Here is a 22138-nt window from a genome sequence, read left to right as displayed (position 1 = left end):
GTAATGGCTATGTCGCTGGACTCCCACGTAGTTGATCACGGTTTGCGTCCTGGACCCGGTGGCTTAAAAAACTCACGCCAGGCGCATGTGCGTGCGTGCCCAAGATCCCAAGAGGAGAATGGAGGAGAAGGGATTGCGGCGTGGCCATCCCCCCTGGAGGGTGATTTCTCACTTTCTGTCTCTGTCTCTCTCTGTCTGACGAGCGCACGCGCCCTATAGCGAAAAACTCTCCCAAAAAAAAAAAAAAGCTGGACATGGAAGCAGGTGCCTATAGTCGTAGCTACTCAGGAGGCTAGGACAGGAGGATTTCAACACAAGATCCTGTCTAAAACACCACGTGCACGCATGCACACACACAATTGAAGGCAAGGACGTTCCATGGGCTGCTGCAGTAGTTCAGATTACAGCTATAAATAAAAAATAGGAAATGCAGTCAAGACACTATGGAATAACTTCTACAGAACCTGATTTCCAGTTGGATTAGAGGAATGAGGGGAAATGAGGAATCAACAGTCATTCTTTTTTCCAGTTTACCTGACTAGGTATGATAATAGTACTGATTAATCAGAAAAAGGAAAACTGGTTCTTATTGAGGATTGGTTATGTCTCACATAATATTTTATTGAATCTTTACAGCAACCTACAAATGAGTGGAAGTATATCCATTTTAAATATGAAAAGAATTGATATGCACACAGTATTGCAGTCATGATTTGGTTCCAAGTTCATCCAATTCTAGAGCATTCTTCTTTTTTTTTGATGTCAGCATGTCTCATAAGAAGGAAAATTCAGGGGCCAGCAGGTGGCATGGACTCCCACATAGCCGACCACAAGTTGAGTCTTGGGCCTGGTGGCTTGAGATTCACACCAGGAACACGTGTGTGCCTGCCCAAAAATCCCAGGAGGAGAAGAGATTGCGTGTGGCCATCTCCCCCTAGTGGGTGATTTCTCACTTTCCCTCTCACTGTCTCTCTCTCTCTCCAGTGAACACATGCACCCTATGGCAAAAACCTGAAGGGAAAAAAAAGGAAGGAGAATTCAAAGGGAGCCCAGGTTGAGAAAGATCTTTACTGTGAGCTTAGAAATAATGAATCTGAAAAACTGGTAGGACACCCATGCCAAAACACACAAGAATAGCAAGCAACTTTCTGGAGGTCAAGAATGTAGTCAGAATTAGGGAACATCCTTACGGAGGTGAAAACTAAGTCTTGAGCATGTGTGATCTCAGAGGGGGGAATTGTAAGTTCTAAGGGATAAGATGGAATCGTGGAGAAGTTTTATTTTGGAGGTCACGCTGTGGTTGAGAAGTCAGTAACAAAATTGAGAAGGAGATGGGACCAGCAGAATGCATAGTGGTTATGTCATAGGACTCCCACATGGCCAACTACAGTCTGAGTTCCGGACCCAGTGTCTTCAAACTCAAGCCAGGCATGTGTGTGTATGCCCAAAATCCTTGGAGGAAAAGGGATTGCGGTATGCCCATCCCCCCTAGGGGGTAACAGTAACAGCATAGTTAACCTAACAGAATGTCACCTGTTTGTATCATGGCTTTTTCAGACAAATTACTCTCTACCTGAGTAATCCTGACAGTCTTAAATCTGTTCCTTATCCTGGAGGTCCAATATCTAGAGAGGAAAGTTACCTTGGGACTTACTGCAACGGTATTGCAGGTCCTGCTTGTGCAAACACATTTTGTTCTTAAGTTAAACTAATTTTCTTCCTTAACCATCAAATATCTAAAAATAATTTTTGAGAGGTTTTGGTATAGGATGCATGTGCTTGCTGAAGAGAGAGAGAGAGAGAGAAAGTGAGAAATCACCCCCTAAGGGGGCTGGCTATGCCACAGTCCCTTCTCCATTCTCCTCTTGGGATTTCGGGCATGCATGCACATGGTTCCTGGCTTGAGTTTTAAGCAGCCAGGTCCAGGACTTGAACCACGGTTAACTGTGTAGGAGTCCAGGGACATAAACATTATACCATTTGCTGGTCCCCTGAAAAGAATATTTTTAATCTACTGCTTACGTTTCTTACTCCTTCCTCTTCAGCTCCCCGCTCCCCCTCCCCGCCCCATGTCTGTCAGTTCCTACCACTCTGTTGAAACTTCTTCTGTATTGATTCCTTCCAGCCTACAAAATGTAAGGGGCTTTCTACTCAGTCTCTATCCTACTTGACCACTTCTTAAAGAGTCTAGTATAAAACACTCCCTTGTAATTGTTTTTTTCTTCCTGAGATTCTATTTTCCTGCTCTCTTTCGGCTTTCTTACTTCTCTGGTACCCTGTTTACTATTCTCTCTCTCTCTCTCTCTCTCTCTCTCTCTCTCTCTCTCTCTCTCTTTTGAGGGAGATTTTTGCTATAGGGCGTGTGTACTTGCCAGAGAGACAGAAAGTGACTTAGATATATTTTCTGATTATATTCATGGGAATCACAAAACTTAGGGAGCCAAATCGTAGAGGTTTTGTTTCTGCTATGCATATATCTCTACAATTGTAAAGTTGGAGATAATCTTGTAAAGGAATGTAGTCAAGTCCCTGGTAATATCACTGTCATAGTTACCAGAACCAAAGTTTTAGTGGACTATATAGCAATATTTGATAGCAACTCGAGGCCAAATCACAAAGCCTATAGATAAGCAGACAATGCATGTAAAACTGAGGGCACGTTGTTTCAATTTTCAGAGAGCTCTGTTAGTGTGCCTTACTGCATAGTGTCTTACTGTGTACACAGCTCTGCTCCGAAAGTTGTTGCACATCTTTACTTACAAGTTTTTCACATGCATTTTTTCATATATTTAGTATATTACATTTATAGAACAGTTTTGAATATTACAGATTACTCCCTAAATGTTTTCTTGGGCTCCATGAATTAAAACATAAAAAGCATGTGTTAGTATACATTGCTGATTTTTTTTTAAATGGGCTGTAAGCCTATTAAAACTTCTTTGTACCGATCTTATAAATGAAATACTAAACTTAATAACCCGCATAGCAATACACAAATATCATCATAGCATTCGAGTCTGTTTTAAATAAAACAGCATTGAGGAGAGGAAATAACTACATTTACATTAACTATTTGAATACTTATTTCTCTTCCATGGCCCTTGTATTAGTTGACCTAAGTATGTAGCATCTTGTATTTGAAATATTCTTGAAAGAACCTTTTTTTTTTTTCAGATCAGAAAAGCATAAAGAGAAGGAGGTTTTTCTTTTTTTTAGTTATCTCAATATTTTCCCAGTAAATTTTATGTATTGTTCTTCACATAAGTGCTAAAGAAGTAATGATAATTACTTTAATATTCAAAGCAGAAATGTAATCAAGTGGTTTGAACAGCAAATGAAAAGTAGTGATAAAATATATTAATGTAAAGTCTTCTGAAAATGTCCTAAAATACAAATTGCCCCAGTTCGTTTTTTTGTGCCTTGTGCATGAGCTGTTCTCTGTCAGATAATAATAAATGTCAACAGTGATCAAAGCTAGTAATAGTGAATCCATTTCATCTTTACCTTGATAGGTATCAAATCTGCCTATGTGGGGTAGGTGCCAGCGTTTTAGTACAGTTTCTCTAAACAATAGATTAATGACAGGTATGTTTGCTAGTATTGTTCTTTGGTGGTCCTTCCAGTTTCTCTAAACAATAGATTAATGACAGGTGTGTTTGCTAGTATTTTTTTTTAGGTGGTCCTTTTATTTCACACTGCTTTCATACTAGTAGGAAGGACTGAGTTCTTAATTTAGTAGTGTTATAATTTTTTCATATAAATATAACTGTTAGGGTTGCTAAATAAATATAAAAGCCTTCAGTAGATTTTATTCTTCTTGATTTTTTAAACAGTATTCTTGCTCCAGAATTTAAACTATCATGATCTGGAAAGCCAAAAGACATTAACTTGACCCTATGTACTTTATCTTCAGCCTAAAATTGAAAGTATTGATCAATATAAATTGATATAGCCAATTTCGTTGAATGTATGTGTTCATTCAGGATTTACATCTAATGGACACCTTCCTGTTTCTTTTACCACTTACAGATAACCATCTTTCTTTCTGTTTTTCTGACAAAGCACACCTGCCTGTTACTTTTTTTTTTCTTTTAATTTTGCCAGAGGGTGTATGCTCTCTCAGTGAGGGCTGGAGGGGTGGGTGATGATGGGGAGAGGGAGCAAGAGGGAAAGTGCAAAAGCAGCCCCGATGGGAGATGATCACACCACAGTCCTTTCTCCATTTCTTTCAGGATGTTGGGCACACATGCACTTTATCAGGCGTGTCTTTGAAGCTGTCCAGTCTAGGATTCAAATCATGCCATATGGGATCCAGCCACCTTCACCACCAGGCCATTGGCTGACCCGAAGCACCCTTATTTCTACAGAAATTTTGTTCTCTCTGCCTCGAATGGACTTTCACCATTCCTGCAGTAACCTTTACTCATCCAAATATCAGCCCAAATGTCATCTCCTTAAAGAAAAACTACCTGGAATAAGCCTAGTTAATAGTTTACCCTCCCCAGCCATCTCTGAATCCTGTTGCCCTACTTTATTTTAGCTATAGCATTTGATGCTATCTGAAATCACCTTATCTATTGACTTGTTAATTATCTGTAGCCCATTGCAGTGTGTGTTCAGTGTGTACAAGGACACTGTCCAGTGAGCACTGGATTTTCAGCTCTCAGGACAGCACTGTCCTCACGTGGGAGTCATTTAGTTAGTAGTATGTTGTATCATGAATCAGTGCTGTGGGTGGGCATTTTTTTTTTTTTTTGGAGAGATTTTCACTATAGGGCGTGTGCGCTCGCCAGACAGACAGAGAGAGACATAGAGACAGAAAGCGAGAAATCACCCCCCAGGGGGGATGGTCACGCCGCAATCCCTTCTCCTCCATTCTCCTCCCGGGATCTTGGGCACGCATGCACACGTGCCTGGCGTGAGTTTTTTAAGCCACCGGGTCCGGGACACGAACCGCAGTCGACTACGTGGGAGTCCAGTGACATAGCCATTACGCTAACTGCTGGTTCCCTTTAAAAATATGTTAGAAAACCAAAGGTATCCTTTGTCATAGGTCTATAGGCCAAAATGTGTATTTTTATGCTCTTTCAAATTGAGGTATTACTGTAGAATTTAATATATAGCTCTTTAATCTTCAAAGTACACTAGAACCTGCCATAAACCTCTCCTTGATTCCAAATTGAAATGTTTCATGTAAGACCTGACATGACCATTTATCCTGCACTAAACCCATTTGAATAGATTAAAGACAGACCCTTGTTATTCACTAAATTCCATATCATATTGGGATAAACCTCCTAAAAAATTCTTATTTCAATGAACTAATCTCATTTGGGGTTTTGTTTTGTTGTAACTATTAGGCAGTAATACTGTGTGGATATTGTAACAATAAATTAAGTCATTTAATATAAAAGGATATATCAAAAGGACAACAGTGGAATATTGAAATAGTCCATTGAAATATGCCTGTAAATTTGACAACTCAGATAAAACAAATACTTTTTTCATTATATACATGTGTGTATATACATACATGCATGTATGTATGCATACATACATATATACATACATACATCTCCCACATGGCCAACCATGATTCAAGTCCGGACCTGGCGGCTTGCTTTCTTGCTTTCCTCCTCCCTCCCTTCCTCTCTCTTGCTCGGTCCCTTTCTAGTCATATTAAAATAAATAGATTAGATAGATAGATAGATAGAGTTAAATATAATTCTTTTTTTTAAAATATTCAATTGTATGAATATACTATACCTATTTCCTTCATTCATCCATTAAGATAGAGTTAAATATAATTCTTTTTTTTAAATATTCAAATGTATGAATATACTATACCTAATTCCTTCATTCATCCATTAACAAAAAGAAACAAGGGAACCAGCAGTTAGCGTAGTGGCTATGTCACTGGACTCCCATGTAGTCGACCGCGGTTCGCATCCCGGACCCGGTGGCTTAAAACTCACGCCGGGCACGTGTGCGTGCGTGCCCAAGATCCCGAGAGGAGAATGAAGGAGAAGGAATTGCGGCATGACCATCCCCTCTGGGGGGTGATTTCTCGCTTTCTGTCTCTCTGTCTCTCTCTGGCGAGTGCATGCATGCTATAGCAACAAACATCTCCAAAAAAAAAAAGAAACGAAATGGAGAAGTGATTCTGGTGTGATTCCCCATGAGGGGTGCTTTCTTTCTCTGTCTCTGGTGTGTGCACACACCCTCTGGCAAAATTTTTAAAATAATTAAAGTAATTTAAAGTAACTTTTTCTCCTAAAGTAAGTAGTAGAGTAGAGGCATTGAAAACTGACTGATAGACTTAAAAAACTAGAACTAGGCCATTTGCCAAAAACAAATATAATTTAAGTAACTTAAGTTTGAAATAGTTGATTTGGAATTTAATTGCAACAGTTTTCAAACCGTTAACAAAGAAATAACAGAAAAACAGATGAAGATATGGCCCCTAATTGAGTTGAGATCATAGTTTGGGATTTTGTCTATATCTAAATTTTATAAAAATCCTTTCTTTTTAAATTTGCTTTCCATTTGAGGATTATAAATGACTCTCAAAGGTAGGTAGGTTTTTTTAATGTACTCAACTTCAAGGTATTGTTGACAATGTTATAATTAGTAGAAATGTGAATCTTTAATGTTTTATAAATGCATAAAAGTAAAAGGAAGCACATGTGTATGATATAAATAACTTTTTAAGAGCTATGTACTTGAAAATGTGGCCATAAACTCCCAGAGATACATAGAATCAATTGTGAATAAAAGTCTTTTGAAAGAAAGACAGGGTAATCATGAAGTTTTTATAGAATGCTGCCTCTTAGAACATGTGTCTAGTTAGTAAACTAGCTTTCTTAGTAGAAAATTATTATAATAATGTTAATATTTTCTTTGATTCTTACATGGTGTAAGGGAAAAAATGTAAGTTACAATGCAGAAAGAATTTAAGTAAATATTCAACAGATAACTGATTTGTATTTTATAATAACAACTTCACATCTTTGTTTTAAGTTGAAAAATCAAAAAGCATACATGTAAAACCATGTTTGCAATTGTTTCAGCTGCAGAAGATCATAAGTAAACAAGATGACCTGATGACACTGAACACTAGAACAGAATGCCAGGTATGTGCAAATAGATGATATTCATAATGGCTGCTTTATTCTGTTTGTTCATATTAGTATTCCAGGGACCAGCAGGTAGTGTGGTTAAGGGCATTCAATTCTCACACAGCCTGCCGCGGTTTAAGTCCTTTGACGTGCTGGCTTAAAAATCACGACCATCACGTACATGCCCAGAATCCCAGGAGGAGCATAAAGGAGAAGGAATCGTGGCATAGCCATCCTCCCGGTGCAAGTGATTTCTCACTTTCCCTCTGTTTCTCTCTCTGGAAAGCGTAGGCATCCTATGGCAAAAACCTGAAAAATCATTTAGTATTCAGATAGGTGATAAGATTTATCAGTAACTTAATATTTTAAATATTTAAAATAGATGTGCTATCTTTACATGGTCCTAACATAAAAGGCACACAAAAGTATGTATTCAGATAAAACGGATCTCTGAATCACCCAGTTCAATTTCCTGTGTATTCTTCCAGAGATATTTTATTCACATGTAAGCATATACACTGGACATTCAGAAGTTCATTGAAATGGTATTATGAACAACTGTGCATGGATTCCAAAGTTTTTGCACCAAAATAAACTCATTCATTAATTCAATTTTCCACGAGTTTTTTGAAGTTTCTCACATGTAAATAAGTATGTAGCCATATATTCTTTCTTTTCTGCTTTTATATAAGTGGTAGCATACTATACATTGTTCCACATTTCTCTTATTTTTACATAATGTATCTGAATATCTCAGTTCTTTTTTGTGATTTTGTTGTCTTAGTACTTTGTTGTCTCGATGTTTCTGTTTATGTAACCATTTTTCTTTTGAATGGCATTTAACATGTACTCATTTTTTGATGTTACAAAAATTCTACATTAAATAAGCCTGTAATTACATCATTGTATATATATGTGGATATATATAAGGGATACCTTTCCAGAAATTCAATTGCTGGGTCAGAAAGTACAAAGATTTCTAAGGTTATTGACAAACTTTGAGACATCATGACAATTATCTTCTATTGAATATGAACCCGTTTTCACTCCCATCAGCAATGCACTTCAGTAAATTCTCAGTGATAGACTTTTCTTTAGTCTTAATTCACACTATGCTTCATATGAGACTTTCTTTTTTAAAAAAAATTATTTAATTTTATTTATTCATTCATTTATTTAAATTTGACCAGAGAGAAATAGATCGAAAAAGTGAGAAAGCAAACCCCCCCCCCAGTGCAGGACTCAAACCATGTTCGGCCATGTGGGAGTGTCCAGCACCTTAACCACCACACCACCTGCCAGTCCCTCCCATGGGACTTTCTTTAATTTCAAAATTATTTGATCATTTAGGGCATTTCTTCTTCAAAATTTGCATATCATTAAAATCACAGGGGGTTTTTTTTATATTTCACCCCCTTTGAGCAGTCCTATACTGGACTTCTTAGTTTTCTATTCCAAGTCCTTAAATAGTGTTACCTTTTTCAAGATATAAGCCATTGGCATTTCGCCTGATCACACCATAAATTTTCCTTCTTCAATGTATCTATCCATCAGACCCCTGAGCATATGCACATATGTACCTGGCATGTTTTAAAAACTGCCATGGCCAGACTCATACTACAGCTCCCATGTAGGATCTGGCTCACTCCATACAGTATCCAATCTCTGTGCTATGGGACTGATCCCAGATTAATTGTTGTGGGATGTTTTGGTTGTAGTTTTTTGTTTTTTGTTTTTTGTGGGGTTTTTTTGAGAGATAGAGGTTCTTTTGTTTTTTTGTTTTTTGTTTTTTTTGCTATAGGGCGCATGTGCTTGCCAGAAAGCCAGAGAGACAGAAAGCGAAAAATCACCCCCCAGGGAGGATGGCCACACCGCAATCCCTTCTCTTCTGTTCTCCTCTCGGGATCTTGGGCACACTCTCACGCACCCGGCATGAGTTTAAGCCACCGGGTCCGGGACTTGAACTGTGGTTGACTACACGGAAATACAGTGACATAGCCATTACACCGTCGGCTACATGGGAGTCCAGCAACGTAGCCATTATGCCAACTGCTGGTCCCGATTTTTTTAATGTACTCATACTTTATTTTAAGTTATCTAATTATTTTTATTCTTTAAAAGGTCTTTTATATATCAAAGCCAGTTATAAAGAACCAACCTGAATTATCTTCTGGTGTAGTTGTGCTTTCATTTGTTTACACTTAATTTTTCTGTTCATGTAAATACATTTTTTTTTTTTTTGAGAGGAAGACAGAGAGACAGAAAGTGAGAAATCACATCCCCTGGGGAGGGGAAGACCACGCCGCAACCCCTTGTCCTCCATTCCTCCATTCTCCTCTCAGGATCTTGGGCACACACGCATGCGCGCCCTGCATGAGTTTAAGCCACTGGATCCGGGACTTGAAACCCAGTCGACTACATAGGAGTCCAGCGACATAGGCATTATGCCAACTGCTGGTCCCGTCATGTAAATTTGTTTCTGAAAGGCATTCCTTGGCACCTGACCTTGCCTTTCCTTTTTGTGATAGCATCTCATTATGTCACAGTCCTCTTGTCTCAGTCTCCCAACTAGGACCTACAGGCATGCACCAATGCCAGTTCTTTAGACAGTCTCCTTTTGTTACCCAAGCCATCCTTGAGCTCCTGATCTTCTTGCCTAAGATTCCTGGTTCACTGAGATTACAGGAGTACACCATGCCCTTTAGGTTGAACCAGGAATCAAACCCAGGCCCCACATGTAGGTAGTCCTAGACTCTAGGACACAGAGTCTTAGTAGCATTCACCACTGTGGCTGGACTTACACTTTACTTTTTTACCATCATAAATGGATTTTCTTCCCTCTAGGAAAAAAATTATTACTACTAACCATGAAATTTATATGATTTTTTGATATTTTTGATAGGGTCTATCTTACTGAGTTTTCTTATTTTGATTTCTTTTTTCAGTTGTTGTTCTTGGTTATTCTAAAATCATGTTACTTTTCTTTTTTATCTTTTCTTTTTTGAGAGAGAGATTTTTGCAAAAATCTTTATTCTTCTATTCAATTAAAGTAAATTGCCATGCTGCAATTATGCCACTGGGTCCAGGACTTGAACCCGTGGTTGACTACATGGGAGTCCAATGGCATAACCATTACACCATCTGCTGGTCCCACTTTTTATTGTTTTAATTGCCACAAGGTATGTGTGCTCACCAGAGGGAAATAGAACAAGAAGGAGTGAGGAGATGGAAAAGGCACCCCGCCCCCCACTGAGGTGTCATGGTGTCACAATCCCTTTTCCATTTTTCCATCCTGTTGGGATATGGGTTATGCACACACATGTACTGGCATATTTTTCAAGCTGTCAGGGCCAGGATTCAAACCACTGTCAGCCATGTTGGATCTGGCTCTGTTAATCAGTAAGCTCTAGAATTAGCCCAGGATAATATATTTCCTTTCTATATATAAAAAGTATGTGTGTGTGTGTGTATGTGTATATGTATATATATATATATATATATATATATATGTATATATATCTTTAATTCCAATTGCCATTATTATTTTTTAATTTGACCACAGCGAGAGAGCGAGAAAGGAAAGGAGAAAACAAATTGCCGGTTCCAGGACCCAAATTGCAGTCAGTCATGTGGGAATCCAGTGCCCCCAACCACCACACCACTTGCCGGCCCCAGAATAATATATTTCTATACGTTTGATGACAAAAACATGGAAATAACTACTCCAGAGTTTTATTCATGCCATTTATTCACTTATTCATTTGCTCATCTTTTGAATGTCTAATATGTGCTCGGCATTGTGCTTAGTGCTAGGAAATAATAATGTAAAAACAAAGTAGGAATTAAACTGCAGTAGAATTTGGTTTTATATTCAGCAATATATGGATCTAATCTGATCAGAATCGTTTTCTTTGATTTGCACTTTAGTATACAGTGACTATCAAAAGTAGAAGCTATCTTCTGAAGGAAATTTAGCAGTGGGACCTTCTTTCTATTGTAGAATATATGGATCTAGCTGTAGACCAAGAGGATTAGTACATACTTTATTTCATTAGGACAGGAACACAGCTAATTAAATGCCCCATCTGTAAGTACTTCCTAATGCTCTGGGAGCAAAGCAGTGTTTGCCCAGCTTGAATCTGATGGCATTTTAGCTAATTATTTCATTGATACATTCTCACGTTGGACCACAACCTGAGGCAAATACCCCTAGCTTAACTAAATATGTAGAACTCAAGCACTTGTGGAGACAGAGTTGATCCTAGAAACTTCTAATTCACAACTATGAGTAAAAGAATAAAGTTAGTCTTTCATAGACCATACTATCTATGTATGTGGGAAGCAGGAAAATACAGGGAACTGACCAGAGTCAGGTAAACAGTCCTGAACTGCCAGTTTGTAAGGCAGCTAGGCCAAGGAGAATTCAGGAATGAAGCCAGCGTGATAGAGCTGGAGCTCATTGGAGGATCTGGCGTCCTAGGATTACAACCCAATGTGACATGGGATGTAGAGCACCTCGTGGGCAGGCCTTAGGATGCAGCTATCCTAAGAGCATTTCAAAGAGCATTAGAAGTGGGCACATTTCACAAACTTTTCTGATATGTAAATGTCTATTAAGCAATTGTGTAATGTGTTTGAGGTCCTGTATGTGTGCTATATGTTAAAGTTATAAGTCTTCTTCCCTCAAAGAACGTATTTATTGGCTGGGAAGATATTTAAAAGCAGTCCAGTGTGAGGAGCAAAACTGCCTTTCTACTGTCAAAACAGAAAGGAAACTAGTATCAGTCATTTATTCTTTGACTATATTCTTTCTCATTCACAATGATCTGGCAACCTTTGACATTTTATTTTCATTCTAATGAGAGACTTTATTATTAAATAATCTTAGACTTTTAAGAATTTGGAGGAATGCCTTAGGAGAATAAGGAAGAAAGGCTTTGACTCTAAAATCAAATTCCTGAAAGCTGACTCTGAATTCTTTAATAGTTTTTAGTTTATGGGCAAATTTGAATATTAAAACTGATTACTCTTGGAACCAGCAGGTGGCGTAGCAGTTCCATTGCTGGACTCCCACATAGCTAGCTATCGTTCAAGTCTTGGACCTGGTAGCTTGAAACTCATGCCTGGCACATGTGCATGCATGCCCAACATCCTGGGAGGAGAAGGATTGCAGCATGGTCATACCCCCTGGGATGTGATTTCTCACTTTCCTTCTCACTGTCTCTGTCTGTCTGTCTGTCTGTCTGTCTGTCTGTCTATCTCGTGAGCATACATGCCCTAGGGCAAAAACCTCTCAAAAAAAAAAAAAACTGATTACTCTTGGGACCAGCAAATGGTGTAATGGTTATGTCACTGAACACACACATGGCCAACCATGGTTCATGTCTTGGCCCTCTGGCTTGAAACTCAAGCCAGACACATATGTGTATGTGCCCAAAATCTCAAGAAGAAAATGAAGGAGAAGGATTTGCACGTGGCCATCCTCCTTGGGGGTTGATTTCTCACTTCTGTTTCTATCTCTCCAGCAAACACACACACTCTCTCTCTCCAGCTCTATAGCAAAAAATCTCTCTTAAAAAAAAAATGATTATTCTTTTTGGTTGGGCCACCAGAAATTTCAAAGCAAAATCTATGACCTACCTTTAACAATTATTGGAGATCTGGGACCAGTAGGTGGCATGATGGTTAAGGCACTAGACTCCCACATGACCATGGTTTGAGTTATGGAAAAACACTGCTGCTTAGAGACTGAGGCTACATAGGAGACCCAGGTTTGATTCTCATCTCAACCTAAAAATTATATAATTATAAACTACTTTTTAAAAAGATACTCTCAAAAACATTGTGGATAGATCAAAATTGAATTTTAAAAATATGATCAAATGACCCCAAGGAAGGCAGGAAAGAAAAAATAAACAGAATAAGCAGAAAGCAAAGAATAAAATGACAGACTTAAGTCCTGACATATCAATAATTATAGTAGATGTAAATAGTCTAAATGCACCAATTAAAAGAGATTGGCAGAGGGTCGAGCAGGTGGCGTAATGGTTGGGGCACTGGCCTCCCATATGGTCTATTGTGGTTCAAGTCCCAGACTCGGCAGCTTGAGACTCAGGCTGTGTGCGTGTGCATGGGTGCGCAGAATCCTGACAGGAGAATAAGAGGAGAAGGGGTCGTGGCGTGGCTATCCACCCTAGAGGGTGATTTCTCGCTTTCTGTCTGTCTGTCTCTGTCTTTCTGGCAAGTGCACACACCCTATAGCAAAAATCTGTCTTAAAAAAAAGAGAGAGAGGGAACCAGCAGTTAGTGTAATGGCTATGTCGCTGGACTCCCATGTAGTCGACCGCGGTTCGCATCCCGGACCCCGTGGCTTAAAACTCACGCCGGGCGCGTGTGCGTGCGTGCCCAAGATCCCGAGAGGAGAATGGAGGAGAAGGGATTGCGGCGTGACCATCCCCCCTGGAGGGTAATTTCTCGCTTTCTGTCTCTAATGTCTCTCTCTGTCTGTCTGGTGAGCGCACGCACCCTATAGCGAAAATCTCTCAAAAAAAAAAAAAGAGAGAGAGAGAGAGAAATTGGCAGAGTGGATTAAAGGACATGATCCTTCCTCGGTCTGCTCAAGTCCCACCATGCTATATAGGAGCTTCTCCTAGGGTGTTCTGTGATTTGCTTGAGAGGTGTCTTCTTACCCCATTAATCTACTTATCACTGAAAGAATGTTTTATTGAACTTCTCATAATGCAGTAATTTCATGTTCCACTTCTGTTTCTGACAAGTAGGGTAGGGGTAGGATTAGGAGACTTAGTGGACCATTCCACACCTAAACCTACCATTTGTTTCTCTTAGTGCTTTTGCAAAGTATTTGGCTTAGGGCCAGCTGGTGGCAGGGTGGTTAAGGCAGCTGGATCCTGCATGGTCAGGCTATGCAGTTCAAGTTCTGGAACCAGCAGCTTGAAAAACATGCCTGGTGCCTGTGCATGCATGCCCAAAATCCCAAAAGGAGGGAGAAATGGAGGAGAGAGAATTGCTGCGTGACCATTTCCTGTGGGGGGATGCTTTTTCACTTTTTGTCTCTCTAGAGGACATGCACTCTATAGCAAATTAAGGGGGGAGGGGAAGGTATTTGGCTTAAACTTGTACTGCCTTTTTGTTGTTTGGTTACTGCTAACTTTTTTAGAAGTTTCATTATTCTTTTTGTTAAAATTTATCTTATTCAAGAATTGAAGGGAAAATCTGTGATGCTCCCTCATTCATTAACCTGTACTGGAATTCTCACCTATTAATTTTTTTTTGATTCTTGACTTATTCTGTTTCATTATGTTTATGAAATCTGTTACAATTTTTTTTTTGAGAGGTTTTCACTATAGGGTGTGTGCACTCACCAGACAGACAGAGAGAGACATAGAGACAGAAAGCGAGAAATCACCCCCCAGGGGGGCATGGTCACGCCGCAGTCCCTTCTCCTCCATTCTCCTCTCAGGATCTTGGGTGCACACGCGCCCAGCGTGAGTTTTAAGACACCGGGTCTGGGACGCAAACCGCAGTCGACTTCGTGGGAGTCTAGCGACATAGCCATTATGCTAACTGCTGGTTCCCAAAATCTGTTACAATTTTTAATAAAAAATCTCAGACAACTTATGACTACAACTGATTACTTAGCAATTAGTAAATCATTTATTTCTTTCTTTATGTAGTCATTCATTGTACATCAATACCGTATACAAAATGATATTTTCTATCCAGTATACATTGTATATTGGCTCAATCAAGTATGTAACCATACATGTTATCATCAACAAATAATTTTCTATTTCTTGTTTCTTATGTATTTTGCTTTTTCCCCCCCTGTTGATTCCTTACCTCTCACCTTCTGCCAATCCCCCCCCCTTCTCCCACACTGTCTCTGGTATATACAGTTATTTTCCATGCCCTTTTTTTCCCCATACTTTATTGATTCACTAAAGAGCTTAATTAATGTAAAGACTTTCAATAGCAAGCACAGCTGATGCAAACATATTTAGGAGCGCATGTCTGACTTTAGGTGTAAACCTCAGTGAGTAAAGTGAACATACTATAAAGTAGCACCTCGCTAGGGCTGTATAGCTTACTGCAGGCATTAAATAGGTATTAATAGGTATTTTTTAATTTCAAAAAAGGTTTATTTTTAATATATCAAAATAAAAATATATTAAGAAAAATTTGCTTAAAACTTAAAGCCAAGAAAAAGGTTAGGATTCAGTTCAAATAGTAAGTAGATGAAACACTTCAAGAGAAGACAAAAATCCTTAAATATGGAAATCAAAGCTTTGAAGAAAATCAGTAATGTTTTAGTCTAAAGTAAAAATATTCTATTTCACTAGTTCAGACTCACATAATTAATCTCTCTTCTATTGAATTTGCAGTGTTATTGTAGTCTTATCTTTCCATTTAAACTGTGGAAGTTAACATTCAACTCTAGACTTGTCCCTACCATTAGGCTGACTGACCATTCTCTTGGTTGTTTTCTTATACTCTTATTTCTGTATGTCCGACTTTAGTTTTCCTGGTATAGCACTCCCTTCAGCACTTCTTGGAGAGCTCGTCTGATGTTGGTAAATTCTTTCAAGTTTTGTTTATCTGAGAATGTTTTTGTCTTTTTTTCCATATGAAAGATAATCTTTCGAGTATAGTATTCTTAGTTGAAATTGATTTTCACTTAACACTTTGAATATATTTTCCCACTCTTTCTTTGCTTGCATTGTTTCCAATGAGAGGTCTGATGATAGCCTTATGGGATGTCCTTTGAAAATAACATGATGTTTCTCTCTTGCCAATTTTAGTATCTTGTCTCTGTCTTTGGTTTTGGTCAATCTGGCTATGATGTGCCTTGGGGATGATCTTCTTGGGTTGATTCTATGTGGGGTCCTTTGCATTTCTTGGGTCTGGATATTTGAGTGTCTCTCTAGCTTTAGAAAGTTTTCTTCTAGGATTTCATGGACTAGATTATCAATGCTCTTATTAGTTTCTTCACTTTCCAGGATACCAACAATCCAGATGTTTGGGCGTTTAATGGTATCTAGTATTACTCGTATGTTCTCATTTTGGGGGGGTATTTTCTTTTTGGTGAACTTTTCTAGGTCAGAGATTCTATCTTCTACATCTGAGATTCGATCTGCGTGATCTAATTTGCTTTTGATATTTTCAACAGATGTTTTGATTTCCTGTATTACAGCCTTTATCTCTAACAATTCCATTTGATTCTTTTTTATGGTGTGTATCTCCTCTTTCAGATTGTTCAAGAACGTCCTCACCTCCTGGAACTCGTTGTCTCTTTTCTCCTGCATCTTCTGGAATTTGTTGTCTCTATTCTCTTGCATCTCTTTTAGCTTTGTCACTATGAATATTTTAAATTCTTGAGCTGACAGTTCCCTTGTTTTCTTTATAGGAGAAGAGGCGTTCTTCTTTTCCATTAGAGGAGAGATATTTTCTTGGTTTCTCATATTTCTTGTGCCTTTGCAGTGGTTTCTGGTCATCTGATAGATTATACTTCCCCCCCCCTTTTTTTTTGGAGTTAAATCTGAGCATTCAGAGGAATGCAGAAGGAAGTGACCTGCAGTCTGTAAATAGTACCATTATTCTCCCTTCGCCCAGCTGATTCAGTGAAAATTGAGGATTAATTTAACCCTGGAAGTATTCAAATATTTGGCTACTGAGCACCTTAGACCTGTCTATAAAACCAGTGTGTGAAGGCTGAGCAGAAAAATGAGAAAGGTAAAAAGAAAAGGAAAAGGAACAGAAAAATCCAGAGAAGAAGGGATCCAGAGAAGAAGGGGGAAAAAAAAAGAGACAAAACAATAAGAAAAAGAGAAGAAAAAAAAGTTGGGGATTTTTTTGTTTTTTCAAAAAATGAACTATGCAGCGTGCTAAGGTGCCGCAGGGATGCGGCCGCTCATAATTCAAATATAGATGGCTGCTGATAGACTTATCCTATGGGGGCAGGGGTAAAAGTAAGAATCAGACAAAAGAGCAGCAGAAAGCTAACTTTAAAAATTAAAAAGAGAGAGAGATGAACAGAGACAGAGAATAAATAGGGTGCTCTAACCTGGCTCCTGGCTAAACTAGGGAACAGGAGGGTGAAGTCTGGGGAGAGGGTCTTCAGTGGTTGAAATCCTTACCTATTAATTTTATAAATAGAAACATCAGCTGTTTTTCAAATATTGCTGGCATTCAGCAAAAGCTCAAAGACTTTGCTGCTTTAATTCTCGGTGTTGCTTTGTTAGAAAACACAGCAGTGACATTTGTGTCACTGTTCTATACTCACCTTTTGACCAGAATTTTGCTTACTGTAGAAGTTCATCTTGAGCATTTTAGCCATTATTATTTTTCTCCTGCATAAGCAAAGATGATTATATTGGGTTGTTGGAAAAGTCATGATGTATTATTTAATTTTTTTCTGGAGAGGTTTCTTTGCTATAGGGCGCATGCGCTCGCCAGAAAGAGAAACAGAGACAGAAAGCGAGAAATTACACTCCAGGGGGGATGGCCATGCCATAATCCCTTCTCCTCCATTGTCCTCTCAGGATCTTGGGCATGCACGCACACACGACCAGCGTGATTTCAAGTCGCTGGGTCTGGGACTCGAACCACGGTCGACTACATGGGAGTCCAGCGGCATAGCCATTACACTAACTGCTGGTCCCTGTTGCATTCTTTTGCATAGAAAAAAAAAAATACGTCAACCCAAAAGAATAGCGTACAAAATAACAGAGAATGACTGCATCCTTCTTTTCCATCTTTTTTCTTTTTTTTCTAAAAGAATCATTTCTGGATATTGTCCCAAGAGTTTCAGTCTACAGCTTTTGTGTTTGTTGTAATTATCTGAGATCATTGTATAATTTTTTTTACAGGAACCAACAGTGAAAGAACCTGAAATTAATACAACCCTTCAGATGCGTTTCTTTGGGAAAAAAGGAGAAAGAAAACTTCATTATAATGAATTTCGAAGGTAAATGCAAATATTTATGTTCATGTAGGGAATTTTTTGAGTAAGAATTTCTGAAAACTTCAATACATAAAAACTACATACTGGGGCCAGCAGGTGGCATGGTGGTTAAGGCACTGAACTTCCACATGGTCACCATGGTTCAAGTCCTGGACCTGATGAATTGCTTTCTCACTTTCCCTTTCCCTCTATCTCTATCCCTCTGTGGTCAAATTTTAAAAAATAATAATGATAACAAATAAAATTAAATAAATAATTGGGGTTTTTTTTAAATAAATACTATCTGTGGATCTATGTAGTAGTTATTTCTGAGAACTAACTCTATGAAACACAAACTGAAGTTACTCTGCTTGAAATACTTTAACCTTTTTTGAAAAGTAGTATCTGTTTTACAGAGTATGGAAATTCTTTTTAGTAACTTTATGTTTGCAACTAAGAGACATTCCTGTGATCAGCAGTTGGCATAATGACTATGTCAATGGACTCCCATATAGGTGACCGCAGCTCGACCTGGTAGCTTAAACTCACACCATGCGTGTGTGTGTGCGTGTGCCTAAGATCCTGAGAAGAGAATGGAGGAGAAGGGATTGCAGCATGGTTATCCCCCCTGGGTGGTGATTTCTCACTTTCTGTTTCTCTGCCTTTCTGGCGAGTGCACACACCCTATAGCAAAAACCTCTCCCAAAAAAAAGAGAGACATCATTCCCAAAATATCAGGTTGTTACTAATACAAAACAAACTGGGTCCAGGACTTGAACCACAGTCAACTACATGGGAGTCCATCGACAAAGCCACTATGCCAACTGCTGGTCCCAATCTGATACCCTTTATTTTTTTCTTTTTTGGAGAGGTTTTTGCTATAGAGTACATGCTTTTGCCAGAAAGACAGAGAGAAACAGAGAGACGGAAAGCGAGAAATCACCCCCAGGGGGCATGACCACACCACAGTCCCTTCTCCATTCTCCTCTCGAGATCCTAGGCACGCACACACACACACCCAGCATGAGTTTAAGCCACCGGGTCCGGGACTTGAACCATAGTCAACTACATGGGAGTCCAGCGACATAGCCATTACGCTAACTGCTGGTCCCCCCAACCTGATACCCTTTTAATTTACCTTTCCTGGGAAGCTATGGATGACATTTGATTGAAGTATCATGTTTTTGTAAGAAAGGAATGTTGAATCATACTTATGTTACTGTCCAAAATATTGCCAATACTTTTAAGTAGATTTAAGCTTTTGGTGCAAAGTCATGTTATCTGAAGAAAAGTATTAGGGACTATTACTGAGTCACCAGAAAAGTCATGACATATTTTTCCATTTTTGAATGCAAAAATGTATTGTGACTTTTCTCACGACCCAATAATTATATATGATTAACATTCTGAAAGCATTAATCCCACCTAAATTTAAATTTCTGTGATTATTGGTTGTTTTGCTGTATTTGGGTGGAAAATTGTTTTCTGTAGAATTTTATTTTCTGTAGATGTATCGAAGCAATATTTTACACAATCTTTTTAAGTCTTTGATTTTTTATCAGAAAAATAGATCGCCAGGCATAATTAGCACAAACAGATTGAGTATAGGAAGTCACAAGTTGATGCAGCATTGAACTTAATTAACTTCTCTCCTCAAAATCCTTCATGTAACACTAATGCTTCCTGCTGCTGGCCGTATCAAGAATGGACCACTCGGTGGGTAATAATGACTGAAGGTATTTTGCAGTCCCATTTATAATATCAAGGTTAAATGTTACTAGTTACTTAAATTAATTTTATATTTTAAAATTCAGATTTATGGAAAATTTACAAACAGAAGTTCAAGAAATGGAATTCCTTCAGTTTTCTAAAGGTTTGAGTTTCATGAGAAAAGAAGAGTTTGCAGAGTGGCTACTTTTTTTTACTACCACTGAAAATAAAGACATTTATTGGAAAAATGTGAGAGAAAAGTTGTCAGCAGGAGAGGTTGGTATGCCTTTTTATTGCATATGATAAAGATGAAAAATAAGTTAGACATGTTTATATCATTAAATAACCTTTTAGTTAACTATGATGATTCTACTCCATTATTTAAGTATAAAATCAAGTTGAGGGGCCAGCAGGTGGTGTTATGACTGGGGCACTGGTCTCCCACGTGGCCAACTGCAGTTTGAGTCCCAGACCTGATGGGCCTTGCTTTCTCACTATCTCTTTCTCTTTATTTCTCTCTCTCTCTCTCTCTCTCTCTCTCTCTCTTATTAATGACTATAGCAAGTTAAAAATAAAAATGATGGGAACCAGCAGTTAGCATAATGGCTATGTCGCTGGACTCCCACGTAGTCGACCACAGTTCGTGTCCCGGACCCGGTGGCTTAAAACTCACACCAGGCACGTGTGCATGCTGGAGGAGAAGGGATTGCGGTGTGACCATCCCCCCTGGGGGGTGATTTCTCACTTTCTGTCTCTATGTCTCTCTCTGTCTGGCGAGTGCACGCAGCCTATAGCGAAAACCTCTCAAAAAATAAAAAATAAAAATAAAAGAAATAAAAAATTAAAATGATAATAAATAAATAATTCCTTTTTTAAAAAATCACATTGAGGAACATTCTCCACATACTATTTTCCTATGAACGAACTCCTGCCTAAGATAGAATCAGTACAGCAATATGAACTTTGGATTTCTAGTAGTCAGGAGTAAGGTAAGAATCCACTGTTACTGGAACCGGCAGGTGGCATAATGGTTACATTGCTGACTTAACACGTAGTCAACTTTGGTTGGAGTCCTGGACTCCACACTGGGCATGTGTACGTGTGCCCAGAATCCCAAGAGGAGAAGGGAGGAGAATAAATTAGAGCATGACCATCCCTCCCGAGGTGTGCTTTCTCATTTTCTGTCTCTCTATCTCTATGGTGAATGCACACACCTTATAGCAAAAATCTCTCTTAAAAAAAAAATATCCACTGTTAAAATTTAGGAAGCAAGTAAACAAAGTGAAAAGAAGGCATAAAAGTCTGAAAAGAAACAAAATTTATCTTTGTTTGCATACGATGTGCTTATATGTCTAGAAAACCCAAGAGAATCCAATGAAAAAAATAAGAATTTGAAGAAGTACCTGTTACAAAGCTGATGTAATAGAAGTACCTATCCTATATTTATTTTTTAATTTCTTTATTTACATTCATTCACTATACATCATTACAACATACAAAATGAGATTTCCCATCCAGAATACACTGTATATTGGCTCAATCAAGCACATCAGCATATGTGTTACCATCAACAAATAATTTTCCATTTCTTGTATCCTGTATATTTTGCTTTTTTTTTTTTGCCATCCTTGATTCCCTATCTCTCCCCCTCTACCATGTCCCACCCGCCTCCCACACTATTTCTGGTATCCCATGGTTGCTTTCTATGCCTTCCCCACATACACACATTTTATTGATTCACTAAAGATCCTAATTAATCTAAATATTTTCAATAGCAAGCACAGCTGATATATACATATCCATGAACACAAGTCTGACTTTAGGGATAAACCTCACTGAGTAGAATGAACATACTATAAAGTAGCACCTGGCTGGGGCTGTATAGCTTACTGTAATCATCAAATATGCATTGTTTTCAATTTCAAGAAAAACAGTTTTCATGGTTTTATTTTTTCTCCTGAAACTTTTTATTTTTAATTAGTTCATTTACATTCATTGCCTAAGCATCATCACAGCATACAAAATGTGGTTTCCCATCCAGAATATACTGCATAGTGCCTTAATAATGCATGTTATCATCAATAATTTTCCATTTCTAGCTTCATATATATATACACACACACACACACACACACACATATATATGCACACACCTTATAGCAAAAATCTATGTATATATGTATGTATATATATATTTATATTTACCCCTATGTCTGACCCTCTGCCCTTTCTGGAGAGGTTTTTTGTTTGTTTGTTTTGTTTTGTTTTTTTCGCTATAGGGCGCGTGCACTCGCCAGACAGACAGAGAGAGACATAGAGACAGAAAGCGAGAAATCACCCCCCGGGGGGA

The 22138-nt window shown here is 38.4% G+C and overlaps 1 protein-coding gene across 3 annotated transcripts in view; it reads left to right on the top strand.

The window, feature by feature from the left end:
* MICU2 (mitochondrial calcium uptake 2) overlaps positions 1–22138 on the top strand; it is a 134921-nt gene that overhangs the window by 102335 nt on the left and 10448 nt on the right. For all 3 annotated transcript variants that reach the window (XM_006159519.3, XM_006159518.3, XM_014592007.2), the window contains 3 exons: positions 7071–7133; positions 18005–18102; positions 19893–20064. In XM_006159519.3, coding sequence (XP_006159581.1) covers positions 7071–7133; positions 18005–18102; positions 19893–20064 — 333 coding nt within the window. The remainder of the gene's footprint in view (positions 1–7070; positions 7134–18004; positions 18103–19892; positions 20065–22138) is intronic.

This window comes from Tupaia chinensis, unplaced genomic scaffold, assembly GCF_000334495.1.
Source record: "Tupaia chinensis unplaced genomic scaffold, TupChi_1.0 Scaffold000634_1, whole genome shotgun sequence".
Taxonomy (NCBI): Eukaryota; Metazoa; Chordata; class Mammalia; order Scandentia; family Tupaiidae; genus Tupaia; species Tupaia belangeri.
This window is presented reverse-complemented; position numbering and strand designations above follow the sequence as displayed.